General features: G+C 42.7%; 1 protein-coding gene across 1 annotated transcript in view; it reads right to left on the reverse strand.

Annotated features, from left to right (window-relative positions):
• Window positions 1–175: 175 nt before the first annotated feature.
• pgfb (placental growth factor b) overlaps window positions 176–22,119 on the reverse strand; it is a 30,033-nt gene continuing 8,089 nt past the window's right edge. The window contains exons 2-7 of the mRNA XM_021584900.2: window positions 6,192–6,228; window positions 2,899–3,095; window positions 2,681–2,760; window positions 2,512–2,541; window positions 2,337–2,399; window positions 176–2,215 (exon numbers count right to left, since the gene is read on the reverse strand). Of these exons, the coding sequence (XP_021440575.1) occupies window positions 2,194–2,215; window positions 2,337–2,399; window positions 2,512–2,541; window positions 2,681–2,760; window positions 2,899–3,095; window positions 6,192–6,228 (429 nt within the window). The 3' untranslated portion in view covers window positions 176–2,193. The remainder of the gene's footprint in view (window positions 2,216–2,336; window positions 2,400–2,511; window positions 2,542–2,680; window positions 2,761–2,898; window positions 3,096–6,191; window positions 6,229–22,119) is intronic.

Below are 22,119 nucleotides of genomic sequence, written 5' to 3' on the forward strand. Positions count from 1 at the left end.
GTAATATAATATGTAACTGTCTGTGCCATTATTATCCTGTATACTGTTAGGTATAATCCAAAACAGATTGAACTGTGATCAACATATATCTTTCTCACTCACACGCACGTACACACACCACCCTCTCAACAAATGGTTTCTCACAAAAGTATATTTGAGCCACATAAGACAATGATATATTTCTTTATTAACTGTTGCACACTCTTCACAGATATAATATATCTATATCTATTTACAATATATAATACTCACTCAGATATTTGGGCATATCCTTTATCATATTTGATTACAACATCACAGATTCTATTTTATTTTTTAGATAAAATAGGCATACACTTCTCCAGAACAAATTTGTTCTTAGTCATATTAAAGGACACTGTCTAATAAATACACAACAAGCACAAATGATAAAACAATTCTCTACTCTTAAGCGTGAAATGTAATTCATGGTTCTGTACATCAACCCACTGCTTTATTCAACAGATAATACACAAAAATGCCAATATGAAAGTCATGTTAAAAACAGACCCACCACAGGTGGAGGGCAATGTGATAGTGTACTCGATTAGTGTGTAGATTGTAAAATGACTTGAGGTGAGTGTATGACAGAGGGGAATAGAGAACATTGAAACTCTAAGAGCAGCAACTCATTTTAATATTTGGTTCAGCTGTGAAAGAATCAGAAACACAACGTAGTCTGGAAAAAAACACAATAACGCCGTAAGTCATGAAACAGAAATGACAGCAGTAGCAGCCCTAATAAGCAGTAGAATGACACATTTCCTGAACAAATTCAGTGATATCTGCTAACCAGACGTGTCGACCTCTCAGTAAGCGATGGTCTTGTATTGCTAAAGAATTCAGATGGTTAGTGATTCATTAAGGGCTAGGGTTATAGGCCTATAAATGAAATAGAGAAACAAGGAACACACCTAGTCTGAGGGTCTTGATCACCAAGTTAAAATGTTAACAGAGTTTATATGGTCCAATTAGCCATTTCACAGCAACCAGTCAGTTCAAGTTCCATGATTGTTCATAGCTTAAGTTGGTTTAACTCAGCTCTTTCTAACGCAGCTCCTTAAATTGATACTGGGGTATAGGTCTACTTGCAGTGTAGGTCTACTTGCAGTGTAGGTCTACTTGTAAGGTCTACTTGTAGGTCAACTTGCTTTGGAGTTATTGACTATTATGTTACATGGGCAGTGACTTGTTGTCTGATTTTTTTTTAAACATTAAGATGAAAAATACAATGTGTATGTTACAGTATATTGCATAGCCTACATGTATATTGATTTTGTGGTTATTTTATGATATTTATATTTAATTAAATAAAAGTACACCAACACCTTGTCCTATGAAAAAATTATGATGGACATAACTGTACCTATTATATCAATAATATAATTCTATACCTCATCCTAAACAAATCTCTTTTTAAAAAATTACTCTGAAAATGCCATTTGTAACCACTGGAGGGTGATATTCTACTAGTATAGTCCTGTTGCTGCTGCAGGGGCTCCTGAGCACTTAGTACGCCCAGACTCCACATAAGGCTGAAAACTCACTGACTGTACTAGTCCATAGTCCATGTATGACAGTACAATGTTTAATATCACAACACAAAAAGTTAAATATAACTTATTCCTTTGGGAAAGGAGTTGCTAGTCTACCAATGAACCTGCTTGCCATGAGAGGACCCCAAGTATTTGGTTAGTCGGTTAGTCCTAAAGATTTAATGAAACAACATAGAAAGTTCATGAATGGAACATTTATTAATAAATAGGCCTATTCATGTTAAATGGGATAAGCAGCTAAAACAACCACAGCAATAAAATAAACAACACTAAACAATAATAATCATGTAATTATGCAAAACATCCATCATGATTTTAACTTTAAAACCTTTAAATGTTTGGTCTTCAATTGCACTGCTTCACAAAAATGTCTCTCAGGTCAGTTGTCACCAAGGTATTTTTTTCACCAAGCAACATGTGCTTCCTGTGGAACCTAAGTTGGAAACACTCCCCTACAGCAAGAGGGCCTGTCACCATAACAACCCAGCTGCTTAAGTCTCTAGGTGCATGGAGACACACAGTATTGATGTGTTTGTTTTGAAGACTCTTGATACTGTTAGCGCTGGGCAGGGAATAAATAGAGATGCCGGTTGCAACAGGTGTAGGGCTGCTACTGCAGTTATCTGCGAGGTGGCTGACACCTTGGACACAAACGAGATAGATGATACATTAATATGTGGGGCATTTTTACTTCACATAGAAAGATGTAATGTATGATGATGGACAAATGTTTTGCTCAATTTTCCAGACGTCATTACTCACCTGTCACAATCTTTCACTCTCTGTCTCTCCTTTCTTTTCTTTCCTCTCCCTCTCTGTCTCCTTCTGCAGAAATTATCAGCTATATGAGCTCAACTATCAAGTATTATAGAGACAGCAACATTTCTGTCCCACTCTCTAACTTTACAATGTACATTATGGCAATTGACATGCTCACCTTTCACTTTTCACCACAGCCTTCCTGATTCTAGGAATTAAATATTAACACCACTGATTAATTATATAAACATCAGTCATATCATTTTACATAATATCATATTACAATGCAGCTGGTTTACAGTGACCAAACACATACTACCAAAACAGGAAGTCTTTTTTTCTCTTACCTACATTCACATGTCTGGTGCTCCACAAAAGTCATCTCAACGTATTCTTGACCCTGCTCCGCTGGCTTGATTTTCAACAGCTGAGAATGAACACGTTGAACAAGTTGCAGGGGAAAAAGTAGAAAAAAGCATTTTTCCTTGCCTTGGCATACAAATATCAAATACACTGACGACCTCACAACATGGCATCCATCCTCAGAAGGGATGTGTCCTATTACCTGCATGGTGACATTTGAGGTCCGAGTAGGATGACACTCCAGGTTCTCATCGCCACAGCAACCAGCGCAGCGCACCAGGGGCACACAGGAGGGGCTGTAGATGTGCTCCACCTCCCCAGGGTACTCTTGGACCACCTCCACCAGCTTCTCTATAGTCCGGCAGAAACTACGGCCCCACACATCCTGGAACATTAGTACTGGAGGAGAGGAGAGGAGAGGAGAGGAGAGGAGAGGAGAGGAGAGGAGAGGACAGGACAGGACAGGAGAGGAGAGGAGAGGAGAGGAGAGGAGAGGAGAGGAGAGGAGAGGAGAGGAGAGGAGAGGAGAGGAGAGGAGAGGAGAGGAGAGGAGAGGAGAGGACAGGGAGTGAGACAGCTGTCCATCACAGGACATATAGCATCATAAAGCCATTGTACAGTTCCCTGGATGCCCCAATCACATCCACCAATGCCTCCTGGCAGCTCCCCAGCCTGATGGATCTGGACTGGAGGAGAGATGGCTGGTGTGATGGCTGGTGCTGAACCTGCACGTAGAGGGGATTACCCGTTTCAACACTTCAGCCGATAGAGACGCACACTTGCACAATTACAGTGTGCCTCATTAGCCTAGTCTCATATCATCTGTCACACTGTGCAATTCAACGAGCAGAGTTTTACACCAACCGGCTGAGGTTTGTGTGTGTGTGTGTTGTCTGTCAGCTTAATTCTGAGATGGCACAACATCCTTTCTTGAAATTTCCCAGTCTGCCTTACTGTTTTTTTCTCCATAATGTACTGTACTCACTGTCTATGTTATCACAACCACTAGGGCAAAAAATAGAGCCATCTGCAGATTGTTTCAAAAAGATTTAGGACACTCATCAAGTGTAGATGCTGAAACATAAAAAGAAACACTATGAAATGCTTGGTGTCTATCCTGGTTTTCATTTTTAAGAAAAAATGTTGTGTAATACGAGCTTTCCTGTGGGAGCATATGTGTGAAAGTGTCCCCATAACATCGTCAGTAAAGAAAAACAAGGACCAACTCTGCCCGAACAAACAGAGAGGAAAGAGAAAACAAACACTGGAAATTGTTTTCCATGAACAGAACCTGCCCGGGAGCAGAGCTGAGCTGAGCTGCCCCCCCAGGCACCTCTGGGATCTGGCTGACCCTGGGGTCACTGCATGGAGCCCGGCACCAGAACAGCTGTTTATAAAAGCAGACAGGTCAGGGGGAGCCAGGCCAGACCAGGGAGGGGTGAAGGATATGTTGTCTCAATCCTCCTAACAGGTTATAGGTGCACATTACATTAAGTCACACATTCCTTTTCTTTTTCACTGTTGTTGCAGTGATTTACAATATAGTGGGGAGAGAGGATGTGAGAGGAAGTGTGTCAAATGGGTTTAAGGGTGTCCCCAGTACCTCCTTCAGCAGCCCCTGAAATCCCTAGCTGCTTGTCCTCACTTACCCCTTCAACCCTGAAACCTCAACCCTCAGAGCTTACTAACAAACCTGACATCCTCCACCCCAATCAAGGACCATTCATTAATGCCTTTCAACCATATCTATAATTAAGCTGCTAATAGATTAATCAATTCTGATTTCGAGTGTTCAGAGAAAACAAGCTACAGAGAGTGTTGTAGTACTTTGTGTATTTCAACATGGAAATATCTCACTGTACTAAATGGCTATGCAGCATGTGAGGAAGAGGAGGGAAAGCACCCCATGGTTTACGGCAGGAGGATGTAGACTGTAAAAACAGTGAGCGTCAGCCTCTCTTTCACCAATCTGTCTGTCTGTCAGCAAGACAAGCTGCATAGATGGACAGCTAGGTTCCCTCCTCTGGGTACATTGACTTCAATACAAAACCTAGGAGGCTCATGGTTCTCACCCCCTTTCATAGACTTAAACAGTAATTATGACAACTTCCGGAGGACGTCCTCCAACCTATCATAGCTCTTCCAGCATGAACTGACATGTTGTCCACCCAATCAAAAGGATCAGAGAATGAATCTGGTACTGAAAGCTTAAGCTACAGCTAGCTAGCACTGCAGTGCATAAAATGTGTTGAGAAGTTGACTCAAAGAGAGAGAAAGACAATAGTTGAACAGTTTTGAACAAATTAATTTCTTCCAAAATTAAGGAGAAGCAAGACAGAGAGAGAGAGAGAGAGAGTGATTTCATCCTTTTTTTCACTTTCATAGCTAGCAAATGCAGCTAGCTAGTTTAGCCTACTCAAACACCCCGCTCAAACAGAGGGATGCTATGTTAGCTAGCTGGCTATGACTATCCAACACATCACTGGAACTCTTCCAAGTCAAGGTAAGCTTTTGGTTTTACTAATTTATTGCCCCCGGGGCCCTCCGGTGTTTGTGTAAAACTGCTTACTGACTGTACACTGTAACGTTACGATTGTAGCAGGTTTACTAACACATTAGTTCTATTAGCTATGCTGACTATGATGTTACTTTAGCTAATATGGTGACAACGATGTAGGCTGTGTGTAGCGGTTATGATATGGTTTGGAAAGTTTTTTTCCACCTGGTCACATACAGCTGATGTGTTGTGCATTGAAGTCCATAAGCGAAGGGAAAAGGTTAGAGGAGGAGAGCACATATATGCGAGAAGGAATCAAACGTGGTTGTTATGAAAGTGAACTGTGTTTATGTGTGATCAGGGGTGTATTCATTCCACCGATTCTGTTAAAAAAAAAATCTTAAACGGAAGCAAACGGAACAAAACAGGGATAAACATACCTGAATTTGTCCAATAGAAACTCTTGTTTGCAACTGTTGAACTAATGATTACACCCTAGATCAGCTGGATGCAAGACAGTATTGAATGTGTCACTGTCTGTCCATGTGTCACTGTCTGTCACCTCAACATTTTCTCTCGACCTGTGTGCACCTACATTGTAAACTTTCATTCATAGGCTAGGTTGTGGAAACTTCATGATGGGTATAGGGAAAATTTGAGTATCATGTTGTAGCTTAACCCTATTGTTGTTACATTAAACTGGGAGAATGGAATGGGAATGACAGTCATCCAATATGCTGTAATAGAAATAAGGCCATGCTCATGAAAAAAAAGCTATCTTTTGCCATACAGTACAACAGTGAGCAGGACATCAGTGGTATTGGTATCCCAGAAATAAAATTTCTGTGAAACAGAAATGGATATTCAGCATCACCTGTAGGCTAGCTACTCTTGTCTACAGAACCCTCACACATAAATCAGGAAATGTATGTTGCTTTGAAATATATATGATCAACATTATCTCATTTGTGCAGTAAAAATGCAGAAAAGATTCTTACCTCCAGTTGTGCTGTTTGCGCTGGGTGAGGGAATGCTCTGCAAAATAAAATAGACAAGAACTTAACGTTTAAAAAAAGCACCTGGACAGGATCATTTATTTCAGACAAATAAAATGCTTTCCAGCCATCTCAGACAGTATATAGAGACTTGGAAGATCTACTGCGCTGCCAGAAGCTACAGATAGTATATGCGTGTCTTGGACAGTTATAGTTCTTGGAAAAGTGTGTGTCATAAAGTAACACGCCAAATGTATTGGCCTGACTTTACAGCTATGTCCTCTGGTGGTTACGGTTGGAATTGCAAGGAGACGGAGACATCTTGCAGAAGGAGCAGTTTTTTGTGTGATTCTTTCAATGGAAAACTCTCTTTGACAAACACCAGATCCAGAGTCTCTTATATACCACATTCCTCTCGGTGCCCAACTGTTTAGGTTCAAAACCTGTTTCCTGTGGTGTAAGATTCAGCTCTCTATTTATTTTCCCGTTGGCGGCTTCCCCCTCTGTCTTGATTTTTCCCATCGTCCAATGATAAACAGTATGCATTTCTCATTGGGCTGGAATAACACAAAACCTCTGGGTGACTCCATTGCATGAGCTCAGGAAGAGAAACCTCTATTTGTTCAAATATCCTCCAGCAGGACCATTGGACAGACAGGCGACCAACAACCTGCTTCCTCATTCTGTCATCGACACCAGTGTTGAGTTTCACAGGCTGATTGTCTGTGATGAGTACCTGATGACAAGTATTTTGATACACTGTCTGGATATCCATCCAACTACTGTGTGTGTGTAACAATGCTGGTCCAACAGTTACCATTGCCTACAATGGAAAATAACGGCATACGAGCAAAGAGACAAAGGACAGTCAGATGAAGTAAATCGGAGGTCTGTTTAATACTCTGTTAAAACCATCTATTAGAGGCCTCCTGAGGTTCTTGAGGTGTCACTACAGACCAGGGTTCGATCCCAGGCTGTGTCACAACCAGCTGTGACCGGGAGTCCCATAGGGCAGTACATAATTGGCCCAGCGTCATCCAGGTTAGGGGAGGGTTTGGCCGGGGGGGAGGGGGGCTTTACTTGGCTCATTGTGGTCGAGTGACTCCTTGTGGCAGGCCTGCAGGCTGACTTCAGTCATCAGGTTAAAGGTGTTTCCTCTGACACATTGGTGCGGCTGGCTTCCAGGTTAAGTGGGAAGGTGTTAAGAAGGTTAGGCAGGTCATGTTTCAGAGGACACATGACTCAACCTTTGCCTCTCCCGAGGCTGTTGGGAAGTTGCAGCGACGAGACAAAATCGCAATTAGATATCATGAAAAAAAAAAAATATATATATATACAAAAGAAAACATATATTAGAAACACCTCGACCATACTTGCAAACATTCGTTTGAGGATCAGCCAATTAAAATTGTCAATGTAGTTCCATGTGATCAAAGGCTACATGTTTGCTGTTCCCATTACGTGACCTGTTACATTCGGCCCTATGCTAACCTCACAAGGTGGCCGTGAATATTTCCTGTAACAAATTCAGATTGCTTTTGACATCTTTTCTATGGCATGCAGGGCATTTCCCACAATGGACTAAAGACAGGCATCGGTCTTGGAATGATTGTATCTGGGAGCTTGCTATGGTACTGTGAGTAACATTGGGTTTTCCCATTCATTTGCTGAATAATTCCTCGTGCCTCCATTGAGCTCAAACGCGTGCCGACGTTAGCTTGCAAGCTTGCTATGTCGAACAGGTTCAGTGACTAAGTTTTAATAATGCATTCTGCACCCGGAGGTTTCTATTTTTATTTCCATATTGTGACCAATGTTCCCCTCTAAGCTGCGTGTGATGCGTGGACACACAGTTCCCCTGGGACTGCCACTGCAGAAGAAATATCAGAGCTTGCAGAGAAGCACAAGATTGAACTTCACTCAACTTTCTAGAGTTTTCACCTTAAGTTTCCCCCTTTAGTTAACACTATCAATTTTTTGTTGTTGTTTTTGTCTTAAACAGGCAGTATTGTATTTTGAGACAGGCATGAATAAGCTAAGTAGCCAATAGGCAGAGGGTAGCATAATCTGTCTGATTATTTGTAATACTGTATTTTGTAAAGTGGTTTCTTGCATCAAACAACACAACAACATCTCCTTGTCTTAAGTAAGCAGTGCGGCTTTGCAGCGTCGTGTTTCGGAGGACGCATGGCTCTCGACATTTGCCTCTCCCAAGTCCGTAGGAGAGTTGCAGCGATGGGACTAGACTGTAACTACCAATTGGGGTAAAAATTACCAAAAATGTTTTATGGTAGCCCTACATTATGATCAAATAGCCACAGTAACCTACTTGACCACTGTTAAAACTAACTTAAAGTCGGTACCCTCAGTGTTGACAGTAAACGCTAGCCGGAAGTTACACAGAATTTTCACAACGATAAAGTTTGCGCTCAGCAGACCTGAAATTTGCTCAGTGACTAAAATAGTTAGAGGGAACATTGATTGTGACTGATCATTTATATTAAATAGCTAATACATTAAAGTCAAATTGCATTCCCTGTGTTGTTGTATTTATATTGGTTCATTCTGATTTCATGGGAAGACATTCTGAGAAAAAGTTGTCTAAGTCTTTACATAAAGTGCATTCAGAAAGTATTCACACCCCTTGACTTTTTCCACATTGTTTTGTGTTACAGCCTGAATTTAAAATAGATTACATAGAGATTTTTTGGACGCTGGCCTACACACAATAATGTCAAAGTGCAATTATGTTTTTGACATTTTTACAAATTAATAAAAAATATATTGAGTCAATAAGTATTCAACCCCTTTGGTACGGCAAGCCTAAATAAGTGCAGGAGTAACAAGTCACATAATAAGTTGCACGGACTCACTTTGTGTGCAATAATAGTGTTTAACATGATTTTTGAATGACTACCTCATCTCTGTACCCCACACATACAATTATCTATAAGGTCCCTCAGTCGAGCAGTAAATTTCAAACACAGATTCAACCACAAAGACCAGGGAGGCTTTCCAATGCCTTGCTAAGAAGGGCTTAGCTGAGATGAGTAAAAAAAAAGCAGACATTGAATATTCCTTTGAGCATGGTGAAGTTATGAATTACACTTTGGATGGTATATCAAAACACCCAGCAGTGGTGTGTATTCATGGATGCCAAGGGAAGCCAGGCTTCCCCCAAAAATGTAAAATAAAAAAACATAGAAAATAATTCATCTTTTGTCTCTCTGTGTTTTCATACTTTTCCTTCAATTCTCAAATTGCGCGTAACTGCGCGTAATGATGGTGACAGGTGTGCACCAGAACGAGCAGCCTGGTGACCTAGAGGCCGGAGAGGGAGCACACGTGGCACCATCTTTCTGATACTATCTGGTCATAAAGAGTATGACATTTTTGCAGCCTGTAACATTGAATGCAAGGGAAGCCAGTGAGCATTTGGCCTCCCTTGATAATTTTTTTGGGATAAAATAATAATCAATCAGCGTTAAGCTAAACTGAGTGAGTTCAACTCTGAATGGTCCTGGCACACCAAAACAAAGTGTCAAGCGAAGCCAGTTGGATTTGGCTTCACTCCAAATCACATCACATCAAGAGAAATAGGTCATGGTGTTGTTGTCCTCCGATGACTAGCTAGCTAGCTAAAATTGTCCCTTCCTAAATTAGCCATGGTTGGAGATAGGTATTTGGACATGTGGTTTTACTTAATTCTCTGTACTGGCCAATGATTATAACAGCGATTCTAATCCAACCATAAATTCATACATTGTGACCCTGGACTGAGAGGATGGAAGTCCAATATGTAGCTAGATGTAGAAGGCTAATGACAACTAGCTAACGTTGCCCACGAAAGGAAGTTAGGGTAGCGAGCAAGCATTTTTGCCAGGTAGCCTGGGACAACAAAACATAAAAGCGTGTACTGTATGAATGAGTCATAGACCGTTTCATCAACAAGAAAGAGAGGAAGATGGCATTGGCGTTTTTCTGCAAGTAAGGTGAGTCATCATGTTTTTTCTACTTGCATGAACGCACGCATGCACGCACACAGGCACGTGCGCACAAACACAAATCAGAACCATTGACAGCCACATCATATTTAGCTTACGTTGATTGGACTAAATTGTCTTTGGTATCTTTTAGTTGTCACTGTATTAGACTAAACATAGGTGATATGATGAAGTTGAAATGGTGCTGGAATAGTGGAAACAGCTCCTGTTTTCTTTGTGACTTGCGGTAACTCTGTGGTTCTAAATCAATAGTTGTTTAGTTGTCCAAAAATGTTGGAAACATGAACTTGCTTGACCATGCTGTAGCCTAGGTCTTGTAACTGTTTGTTACATGTAATATGCTTTGTGGAATTCACCGGACAGAGGTTGCTCTCTGGTTTTGTGACGAATTTATTCTGCCACCGTGTCTTCTTATTGCCTCATCCTATATATCACGGTGTCAAGGCAAATTAACTAACATGTTATAGAGCAAACAACGCAATTATCACCACCGAGCACGCCCCCATTCTCATCCACGGGGCTGTAGTGGAGCAGGTTGAGAGCTTCAGGTTTCTTGGTGTCCACATCACCAACAAACTATCATGGTGCAAACACACCCAGACAGTCGTGAAGAGGGCACGACAATGCCTATTCCCACTCAGGAGACTGAAAAGATTTGGCATGGGTCTTCAGATCTTCAAAAAGTTCTACAGCTTCACCATCGAGAGCATCCTGATTGGTTGCATCACTGCCTGGTATGGCAACTACTCGGCCTCCGACCTGAAGGCGCTTTAGCCCCAGTACATCACTGGGGCTAAACTTCCTGTCAACCAGGACCTCTATAACAGGCGGTGTCAGAGGAAGGCCCTAAAAATGGCAAAAGACTCCAGCCAACCTAGTCATAGAGTGTTCTCTCTTCTACCGCAGGGCAAGTGCTACCGGAGCGCCAAGTCTAGGTCCAAAAGGATTCTTAACCGTTTCTACCCCCAAGACATAAGACTGCTGAACAGCTAATGGCTACCCGGACTATTTGCATTGCCCACCCCTTTTTACACTGCTGCTACTCGCTGTTTATTATCTATGCATAGTCACTTTATCCCTACTGTACGTACATGTACTTATTACCTCAATTACCTCGACTAACCTGTACCCCCGCACATTGACTCGGTATGTTTGTCATCGGCAAAGACTAGGGAGTTTTTGGGGGATAAAAAGAAAAGGAATAGAGCTAAGCACAGGCAAAGTCCTAGAGGAAAACCTGGTTGAGTCTGCTTTCCAACAGACACTGGGAGACAAATTCACCTTTCAGCAGGTCAATAACTTAAAACACAAGGCCAAATATACCAAGACAACATTGAATGTTCCTGAGTGGCCAGTTTTTACTTAAATCGGCTTGAAAAGCTATGGCAAGACTTAAATGGCTGTCTAGCAATGATCAACAACCAACTTGACAGAGCTTGATAGGAATATTAAGAGAATAATGTGCAAATATTGTACAATCCAGGTGTGAAAAGCTCTTGAGAGACTTACCCAGAAAGACTCACAGCTGTAATCGCTGACAAAGGTGATTCTAACATGTATTGACTCAGGAGTGTGAATACTCACAGTACCATTCAAAAGTTTGGACACACCTACTCATTCCAGAGTTTTTCTTTATTTTTTTACTATTTTCTACATTGTCAATCAATGCGAAATATTTCAACGTTTCTTCAAGTGCAGTCGAAAAAAACATAGAGCACTATGATGAAACTGGCTCTCATGAGGACCGCCACAGGAAAGGAAGACCGAGAGTTACCTCTGCTGCAGAGAATACATTCATCAGACTTACCAGCCTCAAATTGCAGCCAAAATAAATGCTTCACGGAGTTCAAGTAACAGACACATCTCAACATCAACTGTTCAGAGGAGACTGTGTAAATCAGACCTTCACGGTTGAATTGCTGCAAGAAATCACTACTAAATGACACCAATAAGAAGAAGAGACTTGCTTTGGGCCAAGGAACAAGAGCAATGGACATTAGACCGGTAGAAATCTGTCCTTTGGTCTGATGAGTCCAATTTTGAGATCGATTTGTCTCTGTGAGACGCGTGGTAGTAGCATGGAGGAGGAGGTGTGATGGTGTGGGGGTGCTGTGCTGGTGACACTGTCTGTGATTTATTTAGAATTCAAGGCACACTTAACCATGCACATAGTGGGACTATCATTTGTTTTTCAACAGGACAATGACCTAAAACACATGTCCAGGCTGTGTAAGGGCTATTTGACCAATAAGCAGAGTGAAGGAGTGCTGCATCAGATGGCCTGGCCTGCAGAATAACCCAGCCTCAACCCAATTGAGATGGTTTGGGATGAGTTGGACCGCAGAGTGAAGCAAAAGCAGCCAACAAGTGCTCAACATATGTGGGAACTCCTTCAAGAAAGTTATAAAAGCATTCCTCATTAAGCTGGTTGAGAGAATTCCAAGAGTGGGTGTTACGGATACAAGTATCCTGTGTGTGTATCCTGTGTGCGTGTGTTTCTTTTCTCTCCTTCTCCCCTCACAGGTGAAAATCATCACTCCCCAATCAGTCAACAATCAATCATCAATCAGAAGACACACCTCCTGTTTCCTACCCTATCACAGTTCCTTCCCCATGGTTTAAAAACCCCATCATTTGTTTGCTCTAGAGCGCAATCTCTCTGTAAATGCCATGTATGTAGATCTCTGTGTTTCACTCTCTCTTTGTGTCTTAACGTCTTCTTTTGTTTGAGCACCTCCGTAGCACTTTGTCATCCCCTGTGAGTATTGTTTTTGGTTATGGTGTTTGTGTTTGATTGCTGGTGGGAAAAGGGGGAAACCATGACAAGTCGGCCATGGGCATACACTACCCGTAGGTAGACTTTGTTAAATACACTAGTTAGAACTGGGCGGACCACCCACTGTATTTTTGGTTAGTTAGTTAGCTGTTGTTGAAATAGGCTAGTCTAGCTTAGGGGTGTTTTTGAATGCTTATTGTTTCTTTCCTTGGGTCCAGCTCAGACCCTTTTCCTGCTCCCCCCCCATTACCGTGTGTTTATAAATAAACCTTGAGTTTGACGGTAGATTTCAGTTGTCCTGGTTATTTCGTTCACACTTTTACTTTGTCACAATTATAATTTGCATGAGTTATGTTACGCGTCTCATTACCATCCCCCCCTAGACTGTCGGGCCAGGGATTCGTAACAGTGGGCAAAGCTGCCATCAAGGGAAAGGGTGGCTACTTTGAAGAATCTCAAATATGTTTAACACGTTTTTGGTTACTACATGATTCCATATGTGTTTCATAGTTTTGATGTTTCACTATTGTTCTACAATATAGAAAGTAGTACAAATAAAGAGAAACCCTTGAATGAGTAGGTGTCCAAACATTTGACTGCTACTGTATGTAGATAAGATATTTCTGTATTTTAAATACATTTGGAAACATTTTTTAAAGACTTTATCATTATGGGGTATTTTGTTACCTTTTAACTAGGCAAGTCAGTTAAAAACACATTCTTATTTGCAATGAGAGCCTATGAACAGTGGGTTAACTACCTGTTCAGGGGCAGAATGACAGATTTGTACCTTGTCAGCTCAGGGGTTTGAACTTGCAACCGGGGGTTTGAACTTGCAACTTACTAGTCCAATGCTCTAACCACTAGGCTATGCTGCCGCTTGTGTGTAGATGGGTGTGAATCCATTTTGAATTCAGGCTGTAACACAACGTGGAATAATTGAAGGGTTATGAGTACTTTCTGAAGGCACTGTATATATTATTAATATCCGTAGCCTCGTGTGTCCCCCACCTCCCCACTAACTGATCATCACAGAAATGGCTTCCTTCCTGTTGTGGACCAGAATAAATCAGATAGGGAGGATGATAGCTGTCAGTGGTTCGCTGCGGTCAGCTAAATTTGTCCAAACAATGTGAATGAAGAGGAATGTCCAGCTTTCATAACTATGATCCATCTGTTATCGTGACAGCAGACGCCTGACACACACACTTCCTCCTAAGTGCCTTTCATTTTCCTGTGGCAGTCAGGCCTTGGCTGAAGAGGGTTCAGAATCTCTCTGTTCAACATCAGGAGACATTACAGAGATACAAGAGATGTTACAAAGTCATAAGCAGGGAGCGCAGAAACAACCAAACATGCAAGTCCTCCCAATATCTCCTGACATTCTACACACAAGCACCAGGATAACCTGGCTGTCATTGGTCCTTGGGGTCTCCACCTACCCCATCATAGGCCTGTGGGTAGTCCCCCTGTGGGCCTGTGTGTAGGCCTGTGCGTGGCTGTTGTGTGCTAACTGTGAAACTGCTACGCAATTCTCCTCTATGAAGGGATACATTTAACATCAGTTAACTACAGTGGCCACCAATAAAACATCCCTCTTCATGCACAGCATGGTGAAGGCTGAGTTCACCAGCGTTATTGTTCAAGTAATTTCCCACTCAGCGGGGCATTGATTAATGTTTTCATATGCGGAGGTAAAAACATAAATCCTTTACCAGTGTTAATTGGCATATGATTCGGGCCTCTTCTTTTCATGCGGTTTGGGAGGATCTCCACTCCACCAAATCACAAGGTCTTTTTGGACAAGGTCTGACATGCCTTTGGGTGTGTGATGGGGCGGGGAGGATTTGGTGTGGATTTTCCGAGCCTGGCGTAAGTCTGGCGTCTGGACACGACAAGGCAGTCTCTTGGCACCGTCTGTGGCCATGAGCAGGGGAGCGGGGTTTGGCAGATTAGCAAGGCTGCATGAAGATCCTCACGTAGCAGCTCCTTACTCTTTGGGTGTGTGAGTATGTGAGAAAGAGCGAGGTTTGGGAGATAATTCAGGTCTGAGGAAAAATTTCAAAATGACTCAGTATAAACTGGGAAACTTCTTAGTTTTGTCCCACTCTAGACTCATCACAGTTCGTCTTATTCCTTCAGCTTGTCTGAGACACGTATACAGACCCCCCTGGCGTAGAATATGACCATAGCCCACATTTGTATGTGCTGTATTAATAGGTATTGAACAGCTAACCTGTGTCCTATGCGGGTATCAGAAGAGAATTCAATATCAATTCCTTGGGGATTTCAGAAGCAGTAGGCCTAATACAAGCACTAAGGGAGTCGGTCAATTGGCTGTATGAGGGAGCGGGTCTGTATGCCGGTCAATAGGCTGGTGTTTTGCCAGAGGGCTCCCAGAGAGAGGCAATTCTCACTGTCTGGAGGAGAAGCAGGGTTCAAGCTCCTCCATGCCTTTCCCTGTATTCATTGGAGAGGTTTTCATGGTAATCTCTTCACATCCATTCCTCAAGGCCACTGTGTTACTGTACTCAATACAAAACTGCTCCCTAAGACAGGGCACTAATGCACTTCACACATTACATCTGCTAATTTCCTTTGTCTGAACTCAGGTTTCACTCAGATATTGTCACCCATTAAAGAACAGGCTCGTATGCAACTTTATAGTACATGCAAATACTTTTAAATGACTCACAATCTCTTAGGGAAAAAATATATAAACTTCTGGAACCAAGACTTAAAAATAATTGACATTGGCACAAGATGGAGGGAATGTTAGAACATAACTAACGAAACTGAAAATGTTGCTTATATTATTTTTGCTTATGTATAGAATGTATTACATGAGACAAAATTCACAAATTCCACAGCCCAACAGTAGAGTCATGTTTTAAGTGTAACACTAACTATTACTCAATAATCCATGCATTCTGGGAATGTCAGAAGTATTACAATGTACTACAATGTAAATGTACTTTTAATCTGTCTGTCTGCATATGTCAAGACATGGCATATGAGGGTGCATTGAGACAACCGATGGGTTGGATGATACTGTTCTCGTCAATCATCTTGAAAAAAGGTATATTTTAAAAACTGGAAGTCAACCAGTTCTCAATCGTTAACACAATGGAAAGGTCAAATGCTTTATTATCTAAATGTTGAAAGTGGGTGAGCAAAGGAGAGAAACAGAATGATGCCGTTTGAGGCCATGCGGTGGGGAGTGTGATACAGGCTCTAGAGATGGGGGTGTGAGCAGGTGGGTCTGGACATGGGTGATGTTGCGGATGTTTGTGTTCTCGTTTTGTACGTGTATATTTTGTATTAAAAAAGATTTGATCAGAAAATCTTACCCAAACAAATCTCCTGTGTCTGATTCCCTCTCTCTCCTGTATCTGATTCCCTCTCTCTCCTGTATCTGATTCCCTCTCTCCTGTATCTGATTCCCTCTCTCCTGTATCTGATTCCCTCTCTCTTGTGTCTGATTCCCTCTCTCGTGTCTGATTCCCTCTATCCTGTGTCTGATTCCCTCTATCCTGTGTCTGATTCCCTCTCTCCTCTGTCTGATTCACCCTCTCTCCTGTGACGGATTCCCTCTCTCCCTTGTCTGATTCACCCTCTCCCTTGTCTGATTCACCCTCTCCCTTGTCTGATTCACCCTCTCTCCTGTACCTGATTCACCCTCTCTCCTGTACCTGATTCACCCTCTCTCCTGTACCTGATTCACCCTCTCTCCTGTACCCGATTCACCCTCTCTCCTGTACACTGATTGTCCCTCTCTCCTGTATCTGATTGTCCCTCTCTCCTGTATCTGATTGTCCCTCTCTCCTGTATCTGATTGTCCCTCTCTCCTGTATCTGATTGTCCCTCTCTCCTGTATCTGATTCACCCTCTCTCCTGCATTATGAAACAACTTTAACTGCTGGATGAGAGTGTGCTCCCTCCCTGGGTCAGATGGGAGGCCCTAGCTGGGCTTCATGCTCCGAGGCCCTGTGCTTGTGCTTCATTCTACTACAGTACTCCTCTCTCCTGACTCCCACACAGCTGAGCTGTGTCATTGTTAACCTTCTCGCTCTTGATGCCGTCTGTGGGAGGCAGGGCAGGAAGTTTAAGGAGCAAAAATAAAACAAAATGGAGACCAAACAATAATTGTCCTTCAGGACTTCTTGGATGTGAGTCTCAAATGTCAGCTGAGAGGCTGAGACGACCTGTTCGTTTATTGCAATTGCTGTACTGCTAATTACCACCACACCAATCACAACACCCCAGGACATAATAGAGGACTACAGACAAACACTACTACTTATTTGCCTTCTTACCCTGAGAGGTCGAAGAGATGATGGGAGACTGTTACAATAACTATGACATTGAAAGATGAAAAGTCCCATAAAATTAGGATAATATTGTTCAGGAACAGCCATGTGTATAACCTCTTATGAGTCCTGCAAGAGGTTTTGCCAAATCAAACATTCCTGTTCATAACACACATCAAAGTCTTAAAGGGATGCTTTGGGATTTTGGCAATGAGGCCCTTTATCTACTTCCCCAGTCAGATGAACTGGTGGATACCATTTTTATGTCTCTGCATGCAGTTTAAAGGAAGTTTCTAACTAGCGCTGGAGCAATTGCTAACTAGCATTAGTGCAATGACTGGAAGTCTATGGGTATCTGCTAGCATACTAGTAGATACCCATAGACTTTCAGTCATTGCCATAACGCTTGTTAGCATTAGCTCACGAAATTACCTCTAACTTCCTTCATACTTCACACAGAGACATAAATGTGGTATCCACGAGTTCATCTGACTTTGGGGAAGTAGATAAAGGGCCTCATTGCCAAAATCCTGAAGTATCCCTTTAAAACCATAGCTTCATGGTCCAAACAGACAGGGCCTTTTCTTCTCCTGAGTGGTTGTATTGGTGGAAGTTACACTGCACTTGATTACATCATCTGTCTGTCTCCTCTCCTGTTGGACTGTCAACCTGCTACAGTACAGCGTGAGATGACCAGTTATTACCGGACAGAGGAGAAAGGTTTTAGAAACTAGAAAGAGATCGTATGGTAATAGGCCCGTTTTGGGCAATAAGGACATCTTCAATCACTAGTTGATAGTGGAGTAAAACAAAAAGCCAGTTGATATCCAACAGACACACACCAGCCCCAAAACATCACTGTGATAGTGTGTCTCATTACAGTGTAGAAAATACACAGGACAGAAAGCATAATGTTCTTTGTCTTTCACGTAAGCTTTTTCAGGGAAAGGGACCGGGAACGGGGAAAACTCAGACACAAATTAAGGTGGCCTGAATCTGCGGCAATACCATTGTGGGTTGGCAGGCCCTGGATGAGTTGCAGGTCAGTGAGTGTATGTGTTAGGAGAGCTAAGGGAAAAACAGCCACCATCCCACCCCCACCTCAGGATTCAATCCAGTGGAGCACAGCAGCTCCCCTTCTGGGGTGCCCTGGTCCAAAACACAGGGTCCACTGGAAATGTGTCAAGTTGTAGGTCTCCTGCTGAATGGTGAGTCTGACTCTAAACTTGAGACCACACAGGTCAGTGGTCAGTCACTAGCAAAGACACACAACAAACTGACAATCAATCAAATAATTGACATTTAATGGTCATGGATTCCAGCTCCACAAATCCACCATAACATGAATAACAAGGTTTTCAATGAGCTGGTGTAACGCTGTATCGATCACCACTGTCTGAAAGGGAGAGCACTGCTGTTTTGTATATATTAGGTGAACATAGCCCTAATGACAGCAGCCCCCCTGTGGGTCTGACAATGTCCATCTGGAGCTCCAGGGTGGTCATAGCTCCATGATCAGAGAGCATTCCCCAAATACCACCAATCCAACGCCCACTGAACACACGTCTCATCAGTATACACACAGCATATTTAAGATACATTTTAGTATACAGGTGAAATATAAACATTGTAGGATCATTTAAAAACTGGATATAAGCCAAAAATATACTCCTAAAAGAGCAGTACTTATTGGGCTTGGGTTAATGGAAGAGTACAAGTGAATTAATGGTAGTATAGTAGCTGTGTTACTGCGTGTTTCAGGAACATAGACATCCATTTGGGGAGAAACAGAAAACACCACAGTAGGCTCTGCTGATAGCTTGTGATGTATTCATTTGATGAAGGGTGGGATTACTGTCTGGAAGAACACAGTCCTGAAAACCAAAACCTGTCAAAGGAAGTCTACAGGTAGCACAGTACTTCACTGGGTGCAACTTGCATTGTCTTCTTAAAGAAGAAGACCAAGGTGCAGCGTAGTGAGCGTACATATTCCTTTTTATTATGGATGATGCCAACAAAAAACATATAAAAACAACCGTGACGCTTAAGGGCAAAGTGCCACTAACAAAGATAACTACCCACACCGAAAGGAGGGGAAAAGGGCTACCTAAGTATGGTTCCAGACACAATCAGAGACAACGATAGACAGCTGAACCATACCCGGCCAAAACATAGAAACACAAAATTGTAGAAAACAAAACATAGAATGCCCACCCCAAATCACACCTTGACCAAACCAAATAGAGACATAAAAAGGCTCTCTAAGGTCAGGGCGTGACAACACTGCCTTGTTCAGGGGCAGAACGGGGATTCAATCTTGCAACCTTTCGGTTGCTAGTCCAATGCTCTAACCACTAGGCTACCTGCATGCAAACTAGCTATGTAGGTAAGGGCCTATTTAAATTTGTTAAATGCTGTTTTAGATAGAGCTCATTTCCCCATATGTATTTGCGAGCACACACACACTAATCGGGCCCTGGATTACACTAATGGCTGCTGATGCTAGCTTCTGACTAAAACGACATATACTGCAGTAACAAAGGACACACACACACACACACACACACACACACACACACACACACAATCTAAAGAATAAGGGTGATCGGTGGTAATTGTGGTCCCTGCTACAGTAAATGCTGTACACCCTGTGTAAACTACAGTAAATTACAGCCAGATGGGAGATTAAAGCCTGGTGAGTGGACTGTTGCCCCGAGCGCCACCGCTCCCCAGTCCCCACCCCCGTAGGAGGAAGGAGAAATCCATATTTCCTGATTGTGATTGTACATCTCCCCTGGGCCAGGGAATACAACTAAAGAGGAGTAACGACCTAAAGACCTTTGTCAGTATAACAACATAACAACTACAACAAACATGACAGCCAGCAGCACCTTGCCATTGTCTGTCCAAACAGTCTGGCATGCTCATTCACCTCATCTGGATCACATAAGACCTCTGAAATAGAGCTACCCGGAGCATGAGGAGGAAGTTAAAGGTGGAATTGATCTGTGTGTGTGTGTGTGTGTGTGTGTGTGTGTGTGTGTGTGTGTGTGTGTGTGTGTGTGTGTGTGTGTGTGTGTGTGTGTGTGTGTGTGTGTGTGTGTGCGCGTGTGTGTGTTTTTGTGTTTGTGGTCATAGAGAGCGAGTGTGACCAGTTATCTGCTATGTAACCTAGTGTCAGGTGTTTACTTTGAGGCCTGGCTGGGTTGCCTACCACAGGGCCAGTGTATAAATAGATACATCTCTTCAGTATAGGCCAGGCCAGGGTAATTGGCTGTATGTGACACAGATGGTCAGACTCAAGTATTGTTTTGCTCTGAGTGTTGATGTAAAGGAAACACCTGTACAGAATCACCTCCTCACTCACACAAACACAGCACCGGGTGTTAGAGGCTTTCCTCTGTGCACCAGCTCAGGGACGCTCAGGAAATGAATCAATTGTGAAATGTTATGATAAAGACCTTCACCCATATCAGAGGATAGCACTCTCTCAGAGAGTCAAAGGAGGTAAACAAGGAGGGAAATTCTCATCAAACACAAACCCTCTTCTGGGAACGGAGACAGAGGAACAGTGTTCTACCCGTTCATTCATCATAGAGGTTTTCAATGCATAGATAATCCACTATAGAGGAGAACATTATGAGACAGCCACCACTGTGTGAAATTCTTACTTACTCATCTTCATAGGGAATCTGTTATAAGGTAAGCAACATCATTGAGACACTTCCCATGGTTTTGGTAGCAGGTGTTGGAAGGTTACTGTCAGGGCAGTGGGCTGATTGGAGTGTAGTCATTGACCCTTAGTGTGAATGCAGCTAGTGAAGACAGGATGTCAGTGCTGGTACACACACGGTGCTACAGTCGTCATTTTACACACACAACCATCAGTACCCTCACACCTTGGTGCCCAGGGCAGGAAGTGCTAAAAATACATAGAACAGGAAAGACAGAGCAGAAAATAAATGGAATGTGAGCGTTTGTCTCTGATGTAAGATGGGGTTGGTGACTGGATGATCGTCAGACGGTGAGACAGCCAGGCCACCATTGTTCTAGAAGGAAACCCAGGTGCTTCCTATCCTGACTGTATGGAGAGAACCAATCTACGACAGTGACTGTCTCTAACGAATGGAACACTGACAAAAAAATACACACTCAGATGAATGCATGTCTGCAAACACAAGAGATGCACAGACAGTCAGGCACGCACACACATACACACACACACGCATGCATTCACACACACACACACACACACACACACACACACACACACACACACACACACACACACACACACACACACACACACACACACACACACACACACACACACACACACACACACTTAGATAAAAGGGTTCCAAACGGGTTCTTTGGCTGTCCCCATAGCAGAACCCTTTTTGGTTCTCTTATGTTTAAAGGGTTCTACGTGGAATCCTAAAGGGTTCTTCAAAGGGGACAGCCAAAGAACCCTTTAAGGTTCTAGATAGCACCTTCTTCAGTGTGCTTTTGTTCCTGAGAAAGGAGCAGGATGGGTAATTGGCACAGGTCTGAAAACACTTCATGGTCCAGTCTGCCTAAACGTTCCTCTCGGACAAGAGTCGTAAAAAAACGTGTGTCCACAGTGGCAGCAATGACACTGACGAGAAATCATCATCAATTAAAGGTGGATATTTCAGAGAGGAGAAACAACTCCACCCTAAAATAGCCAGAGCGTAGAAGAGGGACATTTATAAATGGTATCCCCAACCGCATAGCCTATGTTTGCTTTTCCATTCTGGTTGGCCGGCATGCAGAATGGTTTACTGTGGGCCCAGCAGGGTAGATACAGTTGAAGTCGG

This window comes from Oncorhynchus mykiss, chromosome 25, assembly GCF_013265735.2.
Source record: "Oncorhynchus mykiss isolate Arlee chromosome 25, USDA_OmykA_1.1, whole genome shotgun sequence".
Taxonomy (NCBI): domain Eukaryota; kingdom Metazoa; phylum Chordata; class Actinopteri; order Salmoniformes; family Salmonidae; genus Oncorhynchus; species Oncorhynchus mykiss.